The sequence below is a fragment of the Penicillium vulpinum genome (genome assembly GCF_028829585.1).
Source record: "Penicillium vulpinum strain IBT 29486 chromosome Unknown utg000003l_segment0_segment0, whole genome shotgun sequence".
Classification (NCBI taxonomy): Eukaryota; Fungi; Ascomycota; class Eurotiomycetes; order Eurotiales; family Aspergillaceae; genus Penicillium; species Penicillium vulpinum.
Genome location: NW_026643243.1, coordinates 9,060,540 through 9,080,007, shown reverse-complemented (window position 1 = coordinate 9,080,007; position 19,468 = coordinate 9,060,540). Strand labels below are relative to the sequence as shown.

The following is a 19,468-nucleotide window of genomic DNA, read 5'->3' as shown; positions in this document are numbered from 1 at the left end:
AAATTTGGCTATTCTCTAGCCCCTGAGAATTGTGATAGGAATCCTGCTCGACTACCTTTTCCAGGCCTTCTAATCACCACTTAATTCAACATCTTGACCACTTTCGTAACATTGCAATTCGCTCTTAGCCTCGTGCTTTGCCTTTGATTAGAAATCCAAGCAAAAAAATGGCATCTCCAGGCCAAACACAGGGCCAAGCGCCCACAACACAACCTCTCACTCCACCCGCCGAATCTTCCTCCGCTGCGAACGGGGCCTCCGCGCCCGCCACAACAAGCTCCCAGAGCCAACCCCATGTCCCGGCAACAGGCCCTTCGGCAACAGCTCCACAGCCGCCACCAGTCCCCGGCATATCAACTCAAGACAGCGGTAAAACGCGACGACCACGGGACGTGCGGCTGGTCCACATGCTCCTCGCCTCCCTCGGGGTAACATCCTACCAAGACCGGGTGCCACTCCAATTGCTCGACTTCGCTTACCGCTACACCGCCAATGTACTACAAGACTCCGTGCACCTTGCGACGGAAGGATACGCTGCGGCAACAGACGGTACTCCCGGCGCAAAGGCCTCCGGCGAAGTGAATAGTGTTTCTCTGCCTGCATTGCGACTGGCTATTGCCTCTCGATTGCATTTCCAGTTCCAGACAGGGCTGCCGAAGGAGTTTCTTATGGAGGTTGCGTCGGAGAGGAATCGTATCGCCTTGCCCGGTGTATCGCGCGGCTTTGACCCTGCTGCCGGCGCTAATGGTGCTGTTCCTGCGGCGAACCAGAGTGTTGTTATTGGCGGCATGCGCTTGCCTCCTGAGCGCTTTTGTCTTACTGGAATGGGCTGGAATATGAAGGACGAGTGGGACAGTGAGGGCGAGGAAGATGATCTGCCGGATGTGATGCAGCAGCCTGGGTCTGGGAGGGGTGTTGGTGGTGATGGAGCTGAAGACAATGAAGAAGAGGATGATAATGATGGCAAGATGGAGGATCTATTCGGCGAAGATACTACTATGGGCGAGGCAGGCGATGGAGATGAGGACCGGAACATGACTGATGTTTAAGGGAGTGCATTTACGTCTAGGGGTTCTTCTGCCATTTGGCCTCGGACTGGTGGTGTTTCTGGCGCTTGGTGTTGTCATTCTGCATTTTCTTTTTAATCTGCCATGGGGCAAGGCCTGCTTTTTACTATCATGGAGAGCATCTGTTTCATGACTTGTGTCTACAAATTGGGGTCAAATTCCCCCCCCTGACCATGAAGGCAAATAAATCGATAAAGAAGATATCTTTCTGGTCAATTAAGCCAAAATATGCAATCGTCTGTGTGTATATTGTACATAATTCAGTCCATCCCATCGCTCCGCATTCGGGATGGTCATGCAATGTAATAAAGATGCCCAGCAAAACGCCTGCTTTGTTTGCCTTTGTGCGCCATGAGGGGAGAGAGAAAGATAAAGTATGAGCGAGTCTGGCTTGGCCAAGAAAGTCCAGGGTTGACCTGTCCAGCGGGGGCAGTCTGATATCCGTCGATCATACTGAGGACGGGAAGAGGGCCAGGCTGGGCCACCAGGACTGTGAATTATGGGCCAAGTACTTTGGGATGTACAAGGTCCAGCCAATTAGGCCGTCAGGTCAGGTAAGAGTCCAACACCTCCCTTCCCCTTGTCCAAACGCTTAGCCCAAACACGAAAGCCCTCGCCCTCCGACCTCGGAGAAACGCAAGAAGCAGAATACTCAAGACGCCGAAACCCATATAGACAAGAAATACTCACACAAGAAGTGAAGAGAGCGAGAGAGGAAGGGATACATGGAGTAAGAAGGAAAATCTCCAATCATTTTCCCGCCGCCGCTCGTGTCCGCGCCTCATCCTCACGCATCATGCGAATAACTTCCGCACGCCGCTTCTCAACACGTGCAAGTTCCTCTTCGCGTGCGCGTCGCCGTTCCTCATACGATGCGAACCACTCCTCACGTGCGCGGTCCTCTTCTTCCGGCTTCGCGTGGGCAAGCATGCATGAATTCATTGCGAGACGTTGCTGGCGGCAGACCCATGTTGCAGTGACAGTCCGGTTAACGGCGCACTCGGCAAATGCTATACCATAATTAGGTTAGTAGGTTGTTCTAGGCATCTTCCAGGTGTGGCCGCTCGAGACTCATGACCGGCTTTTGCAAGTTCAAAGCTATGCATTGATTGCAAAGAGATGATGGATATGGCATAGAAAGCAATGCAAATTGCGTACCTTTAATCTCGGGAGCGCAATGGGCGCGTACTCGCTTGTAGTACAGCAGTTTCACTTCTTGTTCTTGGGGGGCTGAGAGTGGAAGCGGGTTGCGAAGATTATATTGTTTGGGTGCACTTTGGGGTGCACTTTGCGGTGCACTTGTTGAAGAGGTATCGGAGGATGTGGAAGACGCAGCCATTGGGACTGTAGATCAATTTCAAAGATCGAAGTTGACTAGATTGAGTGTATGGGACGGTCGATCGGAGAGTTTGTTTTCGAGGGGGATTGGGCCCAGTTGCTGAGGCACAAGATGTGAATTGGGCTGCCCCGGAGCTCAGGAAAACGGACTGAGAGAGGTAGAAGTAGGTTTAAGAGAGGTTTACTAAATGGCTTTGCAGAGAAGATCGCGGCCAAGTGGGAGTGTTGATTGCGAGTGAGCCGAGCTCGGGCGGAGAGAATGTTACCATTGGCAGAATCAGAAAAAAAGTTTCTCCGACTTTGCATCTGAAGACTACACTCTTCTGTTAGGGACTTTGCATCTTTTCGTTTTTCGGGATTTTATTTATTCTCCACTTTCTTCTGCTCTACTTCTTGTCCCGGGAATCACCGACCTTAAAACTCAGCATGTCGTCCATGCGCAACGCCGTCCAACGGCGGAACCACAAAGAGCGTGGTCAGGTTCAGGGCCGCGAGAAATGGGGTCTCCTCGAGAAGCATAAGGTCAGTTTCTGTGGAGAAGCTCTTGGGATATTTACCAATGATCCAGGATTACTTTCATGCCTAATCTCAAGACATATGCTAACTTCAACAGGATTACTCGCTCCGTGCCAAAGATTACAATGCTAAGAAGGCTAAGCTGAAGCGCCTCGAAGAGAAGGCGCGGGATCGCAACCCCGATGAGTTTGCCTTTGGTATGATGGGAGACAAGAACCGGACTCAGGGTCGACACGGGCGTGGCAAAGGCACAGCACGAGAGTCTGCCGCAGCGCAGGGACTGAGCCATGAGGCAATCAAGCTGCTCAAGACGCAAGATAAGGGTTATCTTCGGACAGTCGGCGAGCGGGTGCGCCGCGAAATCGAGCGCCTGGAGCGCGATGTGGAATTGCAAGATGGCATGAACAAGGCCCTTGGCAAGGAAGGGAAGAAGGGCGAGGAGAGCGACGACGAGGATGACGGGTTCGACGATGATTCCGATTTCGATTTCGGAGCCCCGGTGCAACAGAAACCAACCAAGATGGTGTTTGCGGATGATCGACAAGCCCAATTGGCAATGAAGAAGCAGAGGATACAAAAGGAAGAACCTGCTTTGGATTCAGAGGAAGAAGATCAGACATCAAGCAAGGCTCGTAAGACACCTAAGCAGATTCAGGCTGAGGGGCAGGCACTTGCGGATGCTCGGCGGGCTCGCAAGCTCCGGAAGCGAGCCATTGAGGCTCGCAACAACAAGCTAACTGCGCTGCGCAAGCAACATGCCGAAATTCGGACTGCAGAACAAGAGCTTGATTGGCAGCGGGCCAAGATGGAAAATTCCGTGGGAGGCACCAACAAGGACGGAATCAAGTGGAAGATCCGTGAGCGCAAGCGCTGAGTGCATTTTGTTTCGACGGAGTTTATGAGTGATGACTCGCTATCATCTTTTTTGTACATATTGATACCAATTACCATAGAGGCAGTCCGGCGCATACCGTAGCATTCAAGGAACCCACTTCAGTTCTGGCCATCGACTCCTGGAAAGTTCGGTAATATCAAGAGCTTTGTGTCAGGCAATTGCTGGAAGACCTGTGATATACCAGTAAACTCGACCACCAGATAAAGTACTGTGGCCTCGCTACATCTACATCTAGATGTGATTGTTGAAACAATATCAGAACCGACTTCTCTTTCTTTGATAAAACTTATGAACACTCAAAAGAGTGTCCATTCTGTACTGACAAACCTACAAAAGGCATATCTATACAGGAATCTAGGGTATAGACGATATAACTATACTGGTTTGGCCGCATCCAATCCATTTAAAGGATGTTGCGATTGTTTGATGAGGGCCCTGCGGGAATTGCGTATGGCCATATCGCCGCCTGGATTGGTCACTTGCGCAATGATTGTCTCACTCAGCTTCATATGCTTGACATATAATTTCTCAATATTGGCCGACTAGTGGGCTATATATCCGTCACAAAATCACAAAGCGGGATGATAGCACGTTCAAAATACCTAGCCAAGGTAGAAAGTTGCTCCATCGCTGTACGCAATGTTTTTTAGTTCCATGTGTGGCGTGATGGGAGGAGGGTAATTATGCAGTTTCGGTTTCATCACGAAGAGGAGAACTATGTATAGTCTGCTTGTTCCTCTGATTGACATCAATTTTGGAATGGGCCTGAGGCGGACCGCCGCTTTCATAGTCGGAAGAGTCGCTCAGTGTATCAGTACCTATTTCGGAGACGACACATAGCACTTGTGAGTAATGCCGGAGCCCCTCTGCTTTGCACGTTTGTTTGTCATCTTTTAGAAGATTTTCCTTATACATTAACCTAATAAGGTTGGGAAAAGGGCTTCCAACTTTCCTTGCAGCTTCCAGCCGCAGGTCGCGAACAGTGAGCACACCGTCATTGATATGTGCGCGGAAGAGAAGCGGATATATGGCTCCACAGTGAATAAGAGCGATAACATCGGGTTCACTCTCATCAGATTCACTCCCATAGTGTTCACTCCCATCGTGTTCATTCTCATCAGCGTCCCATCGGCGGTCCCAGTGCATTGGCTTTGTGGACCCCACGTCCACAAGATAGTCCGGGGTATAACTGAAAGCATCCTCCCTAATTTGTGACGAGTGATCTTTTGACGAGTGGCGCCAAAAGTTGGGTGTATCGTAGGTGCCGATTGCTGGCTCATGCACCTCGAGATTAATCTTCCCAGGCAAGTTATCCTCCTTCGCAGACTGAAGGTCCGGCTCTAGTTCTAATATGCCTTGACTCCCTTGAGGCCTTGTTTCTTTCTTTGCCGCATATTTATCTCCGGATAGTTCTGAACTCGAATCATGGTCAGTGGGGGAGTAGTTATAGTCCGGTTGGTCGACGGGGTCTTCCACGCCTAGAAATCGAGTTAGTGTTACTCTTCCTTGTATGAACTTGGGGGTACGGATACGGATATCGCTCACTTTCCACGGGTGAAGACCGCCTAAAATCGCGGCTTAAGCTAAGTACTTCGTCGATCGGGGCCTTCGATAATGCGCTTTGAATGACGATCAGGTTTTTCTACTTAGGTTAGCAGCCGATAATAGCACTATCAAAAAACAAAACACCAACCTCTTCCTTAAACGCATACCCTAAATCCACGAGGGCGTGGATATGAGTAAGGTGACGAGGAATACAGGTCTTCCCTTTGCGCGGGTAAGGCTGATCCTCATAATTTCCAAGAACAGTAGTGCTAGAGTGGCGGCCACGATCAATCATTTCTCCATCATCGTCCACCCCAGCGAGGTGGGTGTGATTGGCAGCCTCGGGGGAATTTTCTTGCATCACCTTGAGCATTACACAATTGTCAATGTGCTCGTAGAAGTCCTGGGCATCCTTGAAGACTTCACTGCAGATAGAGCAATTTCCAGTGGAGTTACTGGTGTGATTCATGCCTATCTTGATGGAAGAAGTCTGCTTGTGATTACGCTGATTTGGTAGCATCTGCTCCACCCCATGGACAGACACAAGGTGACGTTTGAACACATCGGCCCGATAGAAGCTCCTTTCTTTTGGTTTTCCAGAGCCTAAGCAAAGGTCACACACCATGATGCCCTTGTAGTGAATCAGGACGTGGCGCTTCCTATCGTATGCGCGAACGAACCCCTTGGTGTGGTACTCGCATGTTACGACGGGGCACTTTTCTGGGCGCTCGGTTTGGGTGTGCGTCACGATATGAGCTCGTAGGTCGGGGAAGACTTGCTCACATTAGGAACATCGTCCCTTACCAATCGAATAGCGTGACATACCAGAATCCTCATCAGAAGAATATGCAGCTATATTGTCGTCTTCTTCTTCGGACCGCGGTAACGCAAAGAGCGACAGCTCTTCCAGATGTCGGCCCACGTGTCTTTCAAGCTGCTTCCCAGACGGAACCGAAGATAGGCAAAGTGTACAGTCCACATGTATCCTCGGGGTTTCAGATATGGAATGCTGGCTCTGCAAATGAGAAAACCAAGCCCGGCGGCTTTCATACAGTCGATGGGGTGTCGGGCAGCTAGGGAAGATACACAGATATGGCATCAAGTCATTAGAGACATGACGAGCCCAGGCCCTTCGGTTTGTGATGGTGATAATTACAAAACAATAGGGACATTCAAAGGGGGCTCCATCAGCCGAATCTTTCGGAGGAGGCGGGAGAACAGTCCCTTTTGCCCCGTTCAATATAGTTTGAGCATACGAAGTTTGAGAGGCGACAGTCAGCAGTTCTAAATCATTCTTTGCCGCCGGTAAATCTTGCACGAACTTAGTCGCGACAGTGTCTGATAGAATGGCTGATTGCCCGTCTGCCTGATCCAAAATAACCCGATTGAGACCCTGAGCGAGTTTAGTGCGATGACGCTCACGATACCGCATAACGGCTCGACGTTGTGATATTGCCGGCCCAAGACGGTTCAGTATATCTTCATCCGCTTGTGGGTATTTTGCTACGACATGTAGCCGGTCAAAAGGTTCGTAGAAGACTGCATCTGATCTTTTGGTGCCAAGAAGTCGATCGTGTTGGGCTGGCTTCCGGATGACCATTGACAACTGGAAAAGGTTGTTGACGGTATCTCGCAGAGCATGATATATAGACTGTATCTCGGTTTGATGCTCGTCATCATCTTCATCCTCGCTTAGATCCGAGAAGTCGTTATCTTCGGGTGAATGATGCAAAACATCATTGATATCTTCGGTGGTCTGTTGCAGCCGCCGAAGGACGCGAAGTGTCTGCTCTTTAATGTGCGATGCGTCTCGTAATCGATGATCTAGTGACGATTGACCAGTCTGGTGCGCCCCAATATTTGCAGCCCAAACCCGTAAACGTCCTAGCTCATCTTTCCATAGTGCTGGCGGGACTTGCGATGCGAACGATGACAAGTCTTCGGAAATGAGCCGACCTAAATCTTTGAGACATTGTACCACGACAGACGAAATATTTGACGAAATATTTGTCGTAGAGATACTCGCAGCTGGGGCTGTGGTCGCCTCCAGCATAGGCGCCCCCCCCATGCTCCCCAATTGGCCTCTCCGAAAAGGCCGCTTGCTTATCGAAATTTGGTTTATTAATTGGGGATGAGCCCTGCATATTGTTTTCCGTTTTGTCAGACCTATCCTCAAGAACAGTTTCTTCAATAGAGGAATCAGGACGACTGAGTGGTGCATAGTGGCGAGCAATCTCCTGACTCGGATCCGCTTCATAATTCCATCGTGACATTGGAGTATCGAGTGTCTCCTGAAGCTGTTGGAGTCCGGATTGAAATAGGTTGAGGCGATCAGAATCAGTTGCTATCTGAGAGGCTCTCAAATCGGCCACGTTACTGTACTCTGGCTGGGGCGCGAGTTGTGGCGAACTATACGCACTAGAAGCAGAAATGAAGTATTTTTGCTGCTCTCTCAGGTCTTGACAGTCTGAAATTACAGATTGGTCGCCTGGGGCCAGGGTATTGGTTGTGGAATTCTCATCTTGGGAACCGCTCTTCCGCTTGGAATGCTCTGGTTTAGTGGCTTTGGGACCTTCCATTCTTTCAGATTTTGTGCAAATGCCTTTGCATTTCTCTGAATATTCTAACAAAGAACAGCACCTGACTTTGTGAGACCTGACTTATGCGATTGGGGTTGACAGGGATCCTGGCGGAGTTGTGGCCGACATGGATGTCAATTGGAAGCCCCGCGCTTACGCGGCATGACCTTTGGATTCCTTTTACCCTAGGCGATTATTCATATTGTCCGCTTCAATTTGATGCTCGAAAATGGAAGCAGCAGGAATTGCCTTGGCAATTCTCCCGCTTCTCATCAATCAGCTCGATAATTATGTCCAGGGTCTTGAGGTTATCAAGAGCTTCGGAGCCAAGCGCTACCGCAGGGAACTTGAAAGCTATTCATCAAGTCTTGGAACCCAACAAGCCATCTTTGTCAATACCCTAGAACGGGCCCTGGATGGAGTGGTAGAATATGAAGATGGGCTGGATGAACTAAGGAACAATCCTCTGGGCAATTTGTGGAAAAGGCCGAGTCTGCAAGCGAGTCTTCATAAAAAACTAGAAAGAGATTTCAATCCTTTCAACCAGAAGATGATAAAGATTGCGACTCTATTGGAGGAATTGTCCCGAAAATTAGGACTGGACAAGAATGTCCCGGTGAACGTGAGTGATCGACAATGAAATGCTTCAATCCTCGACTAACCAGCGCCCTGATAATACTACAGAACTATCGGGCCGACCAGTCTTCTATCAAGAAGGAGGTCAAAAAGTTCAAAGATATTTTCTCGAAAAGCATCTACCTCAGTCTCTTTGCTCGTATCGACGCAGCCAATATAATTCTGAATATCTTAGTGGAACAGTCCGATTATCGAAGCACGATACAAAAACGGAGAGTATCAAAAAGACTCCAATTGCGCCAGAAAAGGGCTCCGAAAGTAGCTCGCAGTCTGCATAACGCAATAATACGGGGCAAGTATTGGAAATGTGCTTGTCTGAATCAACACTCAATTCATTTCGTTCTTAGTGATCTGCCAGAGGACTTGAATGATGGGTCAAAAGAGTCCTCCCATTGCTCTCGGTTTCGAATGATTTTCACTTCCAACAGCTCCATAGATCTTGCAGAGGGATGGTGCGAGATCGAAGCCGAATCGGATACTATAGAATCGGATATCATCCAATCAAGCGTGGATCCGTTGAACGGATTTCCTCTCAAGGGCAGTGAAGAGAACTTCCTTTTCGCTAAAAAGAAGGCCAAGGTACAGTTTGCGTTCGATGAATCATCTGAAGATGTTGCACCATCCATGATATCTGATATTGCCTTCGGTGCCTCCAATTGTGGACATCTGCTCAACGCTGTCTACCGTGGAGACCCACGGCGAATCAAATGAACTTATTGGGTTTATCTCCGATGAAAACCACCGGCATAATATGTATTATGTTCGGAAGCTCGCCGGGAATCTGAGATCGCAATCACTTGCTGAGCTCATCGCAGCTTCAAGTGATATCTTCAAGGTGACTAGTGGGGGCAGCTTTCTTTTCACATGGGACACCAGTTGCGGTCAATCTAACCTGCAGCGTGCTCCAGTTTCACGGAAGCTGGTTGAAAACACAATGGAGATCACGAGATATTATGTTTACGAAGAATTCATCTGGGGATATCGATAAGCCATGCGTCCTTTGGAACGTAGGCTGTGAATTGGATGCCTGGAGTCTATGCAAAGACAAGCCAACATTCTCGCTCATCCAAAGCGAGATTTTGTTTCCCTTGGGCCTCGTTCTGGTCGAACTTTCTTTATGTCAGACACTACGCGCTACGTATACCGGAGGATGACGATCGTGTGGAAGCATATGTGAATCTAAAGACTGCGACTCGCCTCTTGCAAGTGGTGGAGGAGCAAAGCGGTGCAGAATACGAAAAGGTAGCGAGACGATATCTCCTTTGGCCTGGAACCAAAGAATCTTCACTGGAAAGCGAGCAGATGCAAGATGAGATATTTCAACTCATCATCTCGCCATTAGTCGAAAATCTGAGGAATTTTGAGGGTAGGTCTTGATTCCTGAATGTATAATAAAGTCAGAGATAATGCCAATTATCAATCAAGTGCTGAACATGTCCCTACAAAAAGCCCACGTTAAAATGAAGTAGTTGAGTTAATTACATAGTGTATCTTTCAGCCTAGTATTCTAACTCTGGAAGCTTCAACACATCTTGTATAACTGACTTGTTAACTAGCTGAAAAGATATCAGGAATGAAGGCCTGATCAAGGTCGATATCCCCAACCCACGTGCGAGTGCGATTGCCTACTTAGGAAGAACATCGAAGAGTCGGAATGAGGCTGGTCATGTGACAAGAGTTGAGTGTGCCATTTCTAATACCTACATAGGTTAGATCTAAGTACTATTAAACTATTAACGCCACAATTGCTAATCATTATCTCTGACTGGCATCAAGATTCCAAGGTTGTGATACTCAAAGAGTCAGCCGTCTAAGTAATCACACCATCGCTGATAGGACAATCTCTCTCCCTAATCGGCACTGGAGCGCATCCACAAGGCTTAATAATCATTTGCCACCCCTCCATCGAGGATTATATTCTTTCTTTTTCTTTTGTTCCCTCCAAGGACCTCATATCTCAAAATAAAAGTACAATGGCTCCTTCATTTGTGACCATTGATAATAACGATATGGACGTGGATTTCTCCACGCCCAAGCCAGTCCAGGCCAAGCGCACCCTTCTCCTAGCACCCCCCTCCATCGCCACCCAAGAGGACAAACTCCGAGGCCTCTTCAGCACATTCGACCGCTCAACCACAGATCTACAAATGCTCGATCGTCTCTCCGCAGGCGTCGTCTCCCTTCCCGCAACAACCTATGACCTCATACTCATACTCACCGACACAGACGGCACACGACGCTCCGAGGCACTGAAACTTCTCACCCGAGATGTATACGCTATATTAGTCCCCGCCATGAAGGCCGGCGCCAAGTTGCAAACCCAAGACTCAACTCTCAATGCCTCAGAAGCCATGGAAGCCATCCTGGCTGGCCTCGTGCAGTCCGATAACGGCTTCGAGAAGCCAAACTTCGAGCCCTCCGCTGCTATTCCTTTAAAGTTTGGCCTGAAGAAGAAGAATAAGCCTACGCCAACTGCAGTCCCTAATATTCCCACAGGATTTACGGCACCTATGGGGATAGATGCGCCAACTAATCACGACCGTGACGACGATGACGAGCTCATTAATGAAGATACGCTCCTCTCCGAGGAAGATTTAACAAGACCCATAATGCCGCGTATGTCCTACACCCCCTCCCTTCAAACATTGCATTCCTACAAGATCTATCTCATCTAACTCCATTTTCAGCCCCAGAGTGCCAACCCAAGACCGGCCGCCGGCGACGCGCCTGTAAAGATTGCACATGTGGTCTAGCCGACAAACTCGAAGCAGAGGATAGAGAGCGCCGCGCAAACGCAGATAAAGAATTGAAAGTGATGAAGCTGGATACGGACGACCTGGCTGAGCTGGATTTCACCGTTAAGGGCAAGACTGGTTCTTGTGGAAGCTGTGCTCTGGGTGATGCCTTCCGCTGTGACGGTTGCCCTTATATGGGTCTTCCTGCCTTTAAGCCTGGCCAGGAGGTTCAGATATTGAATGATGTTGCACAGCTTTGAGATATCATCTCTACCTTACGATTCTGGGTTACTCTCTTTTTTTTTTCCTTCAATTTTTGATGACGGAAGTGGGGGTATTGGGTATTTGCACTGGGTATTTCTCATCCTTTTTTTGGGGGGGCAATTCATACAAAATTATGCTAGGGGCGTCTGGCTTTAATTTGATTATATCCTATTCTTCTTATTATTTGATCGTGACTCATTGAAGATTTCCAACTGAAATTTTGGGTGGAGCCCAACGTCATTAGGCCTAAGATCAGATAAGTGGGACGATCAGCCTCAATGCCGTTGATCTGATACAATTTACATATGTATCTGATTTCTAAAATATTCTATTCATTGTCTAAACATAACCAATTTCAAGTCAAATAGCGACCAATTGCTTTTTAGCTATGTATTTATGTTCATGGCACATCCCATCATGATAAAAACCGAAAAGTAAAAAAGAGAACGAAAAATATATATATATGGTCTACCTGACCTATGACTGGTTCGTTTTCATGTGGGCAACTCGGATACTCACAGCACGCTTGTGCGCCTCCAGGCCCTCCACAGCGGCGAGGGTCTCAACAGTCTTGGCGAGACCGAGCAGGCCATCGGCCGTCAGATTCGAGCTGGTGATGTGCTTCAGGAAGGAACCGAGGTTGACACCAGAGTACTGCTTGGCGTAGCCGTAAGTAGCTGGAAACGAAAATGTTAGCAAGATTCAGACAGGAAGGTAAGAGGGAAAGCCGCCGAGAGAGAGAGACTTACGCAGCGAGTGATTGACTCCGGCAGAGTAATCGCCAACACTCTCGGGGGTCCAGGGGCCAATAAAGACACTGCCGGCGTTCTGGACATCCTTGACAACAGACTCAGGGTTTTGGACTTGCAGGATGAGGTGCTCGGGCGCGTAATCGTTGCTGAGGGTCATGGCCTCGTTGATGTCGCGCACGACGAATGTGACGGAGTGCTCGAGGGAGCCACGGACGATATCCATGCGAGGTAGGGCCTTGGCCTGTGCATCAACCTCGTCTTCAATGGCACGCAGCTCGGCCTCGCTTAGGTCGACGGCGATGAGGATCACCTGTGAGTCGATGCCGTGCTCAGCCTGGCTGAGAAGGTCGGATGCAACAAAGGCTGGGATGGCAGTCTTGTCGGCAATCACGAGGACTTCACTGGGACCGGCGGGCATGTCGATGCTGACGCCTGCGGAGGTATCGTTGGACACGAACATCTTTGCGGCTGTCACGAATTGGTTGCCTGGGCCAAGGATCTTGTCGACCTTGGTGATGCTTTCGGTGCCGTAGGCCATGGCGGCCACAGCCTGGGCACCACCAGCCAAAACGATGCTCTCAGCGCCGACCTTGTGGGCGACGTAGACGATTTCGGGGGAGATGCTGCCGTCTGAGCGGGGAGGGGAGGCCAGGACAATCTTGTTGCAGCCCGCCACCATGGCAGGAACACCTAGCATCATGGCAGTGGAGGGTAGCACAGCGGTTCCGCCGGGGATGTACAAACCGACACGCTCGATGGGGCGCGAGAAGCGAGAGCAGACCACACCGGGCATGGTCTCCATCTCAAGGGCTTCATTGCTTCCCATCTGTGCGGAGTGGAAGCGTTCGATGTTGCCAATGCTGATATCAAGTGCCTCCTGCACATCAGGGGACAGCTTCATGAGTTCAGCGGGGAACGGCGCGTGGATAACGGGGGAGGTAAGTGATGTAGCATTCTCAAACTTGTGGGTGTATTTGAGCACCGCGGCGTCGCCACCGTCGCGGACATCCTGGATGATTGGCTTCACCAGATTGACAATGGCTTCATTAGATTTCTGGGAAGGACGCTTGAGGTAATCAGTGACCACCTGGGGGGTAGTAGAGGCAGTGATCACACGCTTCATCTCAATTCGGGATGTGCGATCCTCGACCGGGGCGGGTGCGGGTGCAGGGGTAGGTGTAGGCTTCGACTCAGGCTTGGCTAGGCCAGCCTTCTCAGCCCAAGGTCCCTTAGCGTCGCCCTTTCTCCGCTTCACCTTCAAGCTCTTGAGGTCAAGGTTCCGCTCGATATCCTCCAGGCTAACACCCGCAGCAGTGCACTTGGTCAGGGCAAAGTACAACAGGTCAGCGGCCTCGAAAGCAATCTCCTCCTTGGTTTCCGCACGGCACAACTCATCCGCCTCCTCCATGATCTTAGCATCAATGAGCTTGGGCTCATTGAACAAACGCGCAGTGTATGATCCAGCCGGAGCATCCGCCTTACGAGCATCCAAAGTCTTTTGGAGACGAGAAAGACCAGTAGATGCGCCGAAGCAGGTTTCAGTACCAAGGTGGCAGAATCCTAACGAGTCATCATGGTCAGTATATAGGTAGACATCATCCATCGATGTAGATAGTTGGCTCTTACCACGTCCAATTTGCTTGACAACAAAGACCAAACAGTCGGCATCACAATCGAAGCCGATGCGAATCAACTCCTGCACATCTCCGCTGGACTGGCCCTTGTACCACAGACCACGCTTCCGGCTCTGGTAAACACCAGTGCCAGTACGCAAGGCCTCGACAATGCTCTCATCACTGCTCCAAACAAAGCCCAGACAGGCTCCCCGCTCATTAGTGACAGAAGTGGCATACAAACCATTGGCCTGGTCCGTAACAGCGGTCGATGCAATAAGCTTAGCGGCAGAGATCTGGCCAGCCACATCCCGCTCAAGGGTCAATGCCCGCGAGGGAACGATAGCAATGGCACCCTGCTTTGTAACCTGCGTAATGGCATTTTCTGACACTGTCTGAGTACCGAAGGTAGTGAAGAGCCGTGGGGAGTCCGAGCTAATCTTCAATTTGTCGGCGGCGGCGGGGACGGTGGAAGGTGCTGTGCAGACGCTAGCTTCGCTGCGCTCAGTATTGACGGCGATCCATTTCTGGAAAGTATCCAATTGAGAGTCTGACAGGGCATTAACGAGCAGACGGGACGAGGGCACGGATTGTTCTTCGGAGAGGGTAGTTAATTGGTCCAAGTTGATCAAGATCTTGGCAGCACCGGCGTTAAGGATATCGACAAGATCGCCGGTGGAAGAGATCTCAGTTGCATCGACGAAGACATCGAGGGCGCGGAAGTTCTGACGCAGGAATTGCTCTGCCTGGGCGAGACTCGAGACCTTGATCAGTACACGGCCGAAGTAGGCGATCTGCTTGAGCGAAAGTCCGGAGTCGGAGGTGGGGGAGGAGGGGTCGTGGGAGATAAGGAACGGGGTCGCCATGATGGGTAGATGTAGTATATTAAGAACAAAAAAACTGAGAAGGAGAATTATATCTCCTGAATAATAGGACCCTTTTGAACAATTGGGGGGAAGGGGAATTGTGGAGGAGAACGATGACTCCCTCTGGTGCAACCTTTTTTTTCGGCCCGCAAGCCCCGCTGAATCATCGATTAGCTCTACGGAATTTTGATATTAGTGATTTTATTTAGTGATCTATAAAATTGTGATATACTGTATTTCTACTTAATATGATGCGTCATTTATGAGGAATCTAGAGCTATGTCTATCTTAATCATGAATTAGAGATTTTGCTATGCTAGTGCTTCTGGAATCCCTGGGGAACAGAGTCTAACCCAGGGAAGACTTTAGCCTTGCTTCGACCACGAGCGAATATTCTCGAAAAGCTTGCCGTTGATGTTAATACAAACAAAAGAACAAATGATTCTGCAGCAGAGGCACTCACAGCTGCCACCCCATACCAAGATACTGGTGCCTTGGGGACCTCTGAGTGATCAATGTTCAAGCAGCCCCTCGAGAATAAGGCGAGCCATGCCATTGTAACAAGAATAATGGGTCTTGCCTCACTCCCGCGAGACGCTTATAGGAATCTTGAAGGAAATGCGCTGTGATTGTATTCCAGCACGGGTCATCCTTGTCAAGTTGACCGTGTTTCTTACTCCGACAAAACCACATACATAGCTCTACTATGTACCTAGGACCGCCGAACCATCGGTAGGGAACTGCCCAGAAGTGCGGCCGTACAGGTACATATGTAGTTAGTGCCATGTGATACAATCCACGAGTAAACTGCCTCCGGTCTTCCTTTCCTAGTTCTACTTTATATTTGATCTCACCTATTAGATATCATTCAAAGTACCAGAGCAAAATCGATGCTATTCCAATATGCCATTCCCACCTATCCCCACTGGTGAGAGCAGCTCCCACTCCGGCAATTGTCATTGCGGTGCCGTGCGGTTCAACTTCACATTATCCCCGCCTCTACATGAATACCCCACCAATAGCTGCAACTGTTCCATCTGCACAAAGAACGGCTACTTGCTGGTGTATCCGTTCACCAAGGATTTTACCATCGAAAAAGGCGAGGGTGCGCTAAAAGATTATTGTTTTGCCGAGCACAAGTCGAAGCACCAATTCTGCGGGGAATGTGGAAGTAGTTGCTTCATCCGTCTTCTCGAAGAGGGAGCCCCACCGATCACTGTCGTTAATGTAAGTTGAACGGCCAAAGTTACGTTGCAATTACTAAGTTATATTAGGTCCGACTACTGCGCGACTTTGATATTGAGAAACTGAATATCAACAAGGTTGATGGAAGGTCGGTCGGGCAAGAGTACAAAGTCTAGTCTAGATTATGATCCTAGAATTTAGTTTAAATTGGTGACTTACTATTATTATCTAGTGTAGAGATGGTAGATAACGTAGAAAGCATATGTTATGAGTAAATTATATATAGTGAAATTCCAGAACATATACGCTTTGGTAGGTATTACCCATTATATATTCGGCACATATGTTGGATTCTCAACCGAACCGAACTTCAATTTTTCAAGACAGGTGGTTGGAGTTCAAATGCACACAATATGTCGGCACGGACCTGTTCCTGATCGACATAAATGTTCCGTGGAATTACTCCGCAAATCGATCATGCTTTGAAACTGGAGGCGATTTTGATGTATTGACAGGTCAGACACTCCAGTCCGGTGACAAAGCCCATCACATTGAGGGGTATGTTGCATGTCAAAGCGGCGTGATAGTACGGAGTAGTGTTTTTTAACAGCCAAGACCGTACTAGTCAGGAACATCCTGGACTGAGCATCCGAAGATGATATCTTTTCTCATCACGCCAACTGGTCGTCTGGCTTCGTCACCCGTATACATACATATGTATAGTTATGATCTGGGAAACTCTGAATCAAAGACCTGAATATGGAGTCTTAGGTATATCCTAACATCTCAGCTTGAAAATTGAGACCCAAGATACTTCGGCCAACTTTTGCATTCTCCTGCGCACCAATAGTTGGTGGCGTCCTTGCAGATCCCTAAGGCCCCTGAATCTTGTCCGAGTGGAACCTTTTTCTTTTCCCCGGAATGACATCAAATGCACACAATTCCCAATTTTATGGAGGGTTAGAATGCAAGTGACATGGAGAAAATAGTAAACAAGTCGGGGTCGCGTGCCCGCGCGCCTGCATGCTGCCTTCCCCTTTCGCCCTGTTTCTTTCGTCGACTGCAACCTCACTATATCCTCATTCCACACCCCCAACATATTTAAGAATTGCATTGGCCTGCTGCCGTTGCAGCTTAGGTGGTCCCTCGTTCTGCAATTGAATTATTCATACGCCCCTTGCACCGAGCAATCCTGCCTAAATATACCCCGTATATCTATATCCAATCACACGCGTAATCATGCGCGTGTCCTCTTTGTCATTTCCTTTGGCAGCGCTGGGCCTCGTTGGCTCTGCTGTCGCCTATCCCTACCCTGAACCAGAGGTGGTCTTGCGCCGAGACTCGGACAAGCAGGCCAAGGCCAATGCTGTCAAGGAAGCCTTCCAACATGCATGGAATGGATATGTTAAATATGCTTTCCCTCATGACGAGCTACACCCCGTGAGCAACGGTTATGGTGACTCCAGGTGAGCATATCCGATTATACAGTTCTTGCCGTGAACTGACACGCGATAGGAATGGATGGGGGGCCTCCGCTGTCGATGCGCTTTCAACCGCCATCATCATGGGTAACCAGGATGCTGTTCAGAAGATCCTGGACCACATTGAAACAATTGACTTCTCGCAGACTGAAGACGAGGTTAGCCTGTTTGAGACTACAATCCGATACCTCGGTGGCATGTTGTCCGGCTATGATTTGCTCAAGGGTCCTGCAGCGAATCTTGCCCCCAAATCAAGTCAGGTCGATGCCCTGCTTACCCAGTCCAAAAAACTTGGGGATATTTTAAAGTTTGCCTTCGATACACCATCTGGTGTTCCCTACAATAACCTTAACATCGCTTCCAAGGGAAATGATGGTTCGAGCACCAATGGTCTTGCAGTAACCGGAACCCTGGTGCTGGAGTGGACCCGATTGTCTGATTTGACTGGAGATGATGAGTATGCCGATATAAGCCAAAAGGCCGAGTCGTACCTTTTAAATCCTCAACCATCAAGTGGAGAGCCATTCCCCGGCCTGGTGGGAAGCAACATCAACATCTCCAACGGCCATTTCACCGACGGCGCAGTCTCTTGGAACGGCGGCGATGACTCATTCTACGAGTACCTGATTAAGATGTACGTGTACGACCCCAAGCGGTTCAAGTCGTACAAAGACCGCTGGGTCCTTGCAGCCGAGTCGACAATTAAACACCTCCAATCGCACCCAGCTCCTCGCCCAGAAATAACCTGGCTGGCCTCATACTACAACGGCCAATATGATCTTAGCTCACAGCACCTGACCTGCTTCGACGGCGGCAGCTTTATCCTGGGTGGCACCGTGCTGGATCGGCAAGACTTTATCGATTTCGGTTTGCAGCTTGTGGATGGCTGCGAAGCTACTTATAACCAGACCCTGACTAGTATTGGACCAGACTCTTGGGGGTGGGATCCGAAAAAGGTGCCTTCCGATCAAAAGGAGTTCTACGAGAAGGCCGGATTCTACATCAATAGTGGCGCATACGTCCTGCGCCCTGAAGTGATCGAGAGTTTCTACTATGCGTACCGCGTCACAGGGAATGAAATCGTGTGTCATTCTTTCCTCTACTGATGTTTCAAGCATACTGACTCATATAGTACCGCGACTGGGTGTGGAATGGATTCAAGGCGATCAATGCCACCTGCCGCACTGACTCGGGCTTTGCTGCTGTAAGCAATGTGAATGCAGCTGGCGGTGGCTCAAAGTACGATAATGAGGAGAGCTTCCTCTTTGCCGAAGTCCTGAAATATGCGTACCTTGTACATGCAGAGGGTAAGTTGTTGGCCTTTCCAGTCATCTATCTTCTTTCTCAAACATTGCTAATGCTGCGTTTTGGTATAGATGCTCCATGGCAAGTCCAGAAGGGTCAAAAGAATGAGTTCGTGTTCAACACTGAGGCTCATCCCATGCGCGTGTCGCATACCTAGTTTAGAGGATGGTTGAGCTATCACTACAGTATATAGTGCATGCATCAATCCTATATTATCCTTTGTCATTGGTTTTGAGATGTAGAAAAAAAAGACAATGTTGTAGCTCGCTAAACCATTATCCTATTATGGACGATGTTTTCTGATTTGAAAAATCCTTCAACTCTCGACGTCGCAAGCAAGGACGCCAGGTCTGACACAGTTCCATTGGCCATTCCAACATGCGGGAATGACAGCCGATACTTGCCCAAGGACGGATTAATAGCAAGCCATGTGGCTGATGCCAAGAGAGGACCTCGGGAGAAACCCCAACATTACTCATTTTATTGATTCTAGAGCTGTCTGAAGGATTATGTTTATACAATAAGTGGGAAAGAGTATAAAATAGTACAAAAAAAGTCTTATCGGCAAATGGTTTTAACTCGGCTATACATATTCGACTTGCGTCATTTGCACAATCAGTGAGACAATAACTACAGAATGCAATCTAACCAAAGATAGAAAAATCCCCATAAAACAGTGCATAGATACGGA

General features: G+C 49.0%; 11 protein-coding genes across 11 annotated transcripts; 6 read left to right on the top strand and 5 right to left on the bottom strand.

The window, feature by feature from the left end:
- Positions 1–167: 167 nt before the first annotated feature.
- On the top strand, positions 168–1,049 carry N7479_008477 (putative transcription initiation factor TFIID, 31kD subunit; the record flags this gene model as incomplete). The annotated part of the gene is made up of 1 exon (XM_057256171.1): positions 168–1,049. One exon carries the CDS (start codon positions 168–170, stop codon positions 1,047–1,049), a length of 882 nt encoding a protein of 293 aa, XP_057110033.1.
- Positions 1,050–1,817: 768 nt separating this feature from the next.
- On the bottom strand, positions 1,818–2,406 carry N7479_008476 (uncharacterized protein; the record flags this gene model as incomplete). The annotated part of the gene is made up of 2 exons (XM_057256170.1): positions 1,818–2,077; positions 2,226–2,406. The coding sequence occupies 2 exons, from the start codon at positions 2,404–2,406 to the stop codon at positions 1,818–1,820; spliced, it is 441 nt and encodes a 146-aa protein (XP_057110032.1).
- A 415-nt stretch (positions 2,407–2,821) lies between these two features.
- N7479_008475 (rRNA-processing protein UTP11) lies at positions 2,822–3,795 on the top strand (the record flags this gene model as incomplete). The annotated part of the gene is made up of 2 exons (XM_057256169.1): positions 2,822–2,927; positions 3,019–3,795. The coding sequence occupies exons 1-2, from the start codon at positions 2,832–2,834 to the stop codon at positions 3,793–3,795; spliced, it is 873 nt and encodes a 290-aa protein (XP_057110031.1). The 5' UTR covers positions 2,822–2,831.
- Positions 3,796–4,190: 395 nt separating this feature from the next.
- On the bottom strand, positions 4,191–4,444 carry N7479_008474 (uncharacterized protein; the record flags this gene model as incomplete). The annotated part of the gene is made up of 2 exons (XM_057256168.1): positions 4,191–4,358; positions 4,382–4,444. 2 exons carry the CDS (start codon positions 4,442–4,444, stop codon positions 4,191–4,193), a joined length of 231 nt encoding a protein of 76 aa, XP_057110030.1.
- A 53-nt stretch (positions 4,445–4,497) lies between these two features.
- On the bottom strand, positions 4,498–7,940 carry N7479_008473 (Zinc finger C2H2; the record flags this gene model as incomplete). Its single annotated transcript, XM_057256167.1, has 5 exons — positions 4,498–5,294; positions 5,362–5,458; positions 5,510–6,135; positions 6,187–7,317; positions 7,340–7,940. The coding sequence occupies 5 exons, from the start codon at positions 7,938–7,940 to the stop codon at positions 4,498–4,500; spliced, it is 3,252 nt and encodes a 1,083-aa protein (XP_057110029.1).
- A 229-nt stretch (positions 7,941–8,169) lies between these two features.
- N7479_008472 (uncharacterized protein) lies at positions 8,170–9,287 on the top strand (the record flags this gene model as incomplete). The annotated part of the gene is made up of 2 exons (XM_057256166.1): positions 8,170–8,562; positions 8,625–9,287. The coding sequence occupies 2 exons, from the start codon at positions 8,170–8,172 to the stop codon at positions 9,285–9,287; spliced, it is 1,056 nt and encodes a 351-aa protein (XP_057110028.1).
- A 1,262-nt stretch (positions 9,288–10,549) lies between these two features.
- Positions 10,550–11,571, top strand: N7479_008471 (Cytokine-induced anti-apoptosis inhibitor 1; the record flags this gene model as incomplete). Its single annotated transcript, XM_057256165.1, has 2 exons — positions 10,550–11,192; positions 11,264–11,571. The coding sequence occupies 2 exons, from the start codon at positions 10,550–10,552 to the stop codon at positions 11,569–11,571; spliced, it is 951 nt and encodes a 316-aa protein (XP_057110027.1).
- A 481-nt stretch (positions 11,572–12,052) lies between these two features.
- On the bottom strand, positions 12,053–14,806 carry N7479_008470 (histidine biosynthesis protein HIS4; the record flags this gene model as incomplete). The annotated part of the gene is made up of 2 exons (XM_057256164.1): positions 12,053–12,252; positions 12,325–14,806. The coding sequence occupies 2 exons, from the start codon at positions 14,804–14,806 to the stop codon at positions 12,053–12,055; spliced, it is 2,682 nt and encodes an 893-aa protein (XP_057110026.1).
- A 316-nt stretch (positions 14,807–15,122) lies between these two features.
- Positions 15,123–15,362, bottom strand: N7479_008469 (uncharacterized protein; the record flags this gene model as incomplete). Its single annotated transcript, XM_057256163.1, has 1 exon — positions 15,123–15,362. One exon carries the CDS (start codon positions 15,360–15,362, stop codon positions 15,123–15,125), a length of 240 nt encoding a protein of 79 aa, XP_057110025.1.
- A 347-nt stretch (positions 15,363–15,709) lies between these two features.
- Positions 15,710–16,167, top strand: N7479_008468 (GFA family protein; the record flags this gene model as incomplete). Its single annotated transcript, XM_057256162.1, has 2 exons — positions 15,710–16,033; positions 16,081–16,167. 2 exons carry the CDS (start codon positions 15,710–15,712, stop codon positions 16,165–16,167), a joined length of 411 nt encoding a protein of 136 aa, XP_057110024.1.
- A 1,063-nt stretch (positions 16,168–17,230) lies between these two features.
- N7479_008467 (glycoside hydrolase family 47 protein) lies at positions 17,231–18,934 on the top strand (the record flags this gene model as incomplete). Its single annotated transcript, XM_057256161.1, has 4 exons — positions 17,231–17,457; positions 17,507–18,554; positions 18,605–18,779; positions 18,849–18,934. The coding sequence occupies 4 exons, from the start codon at positions 17,231–17,233 to the stop codon at positions 18,932–18,934; spliced, it is 1,536 nt and encodes a 511-aa protein (XP_057110023.1).
- Positions 18,935–19,468: the final 534 nt, after the last annotated feature.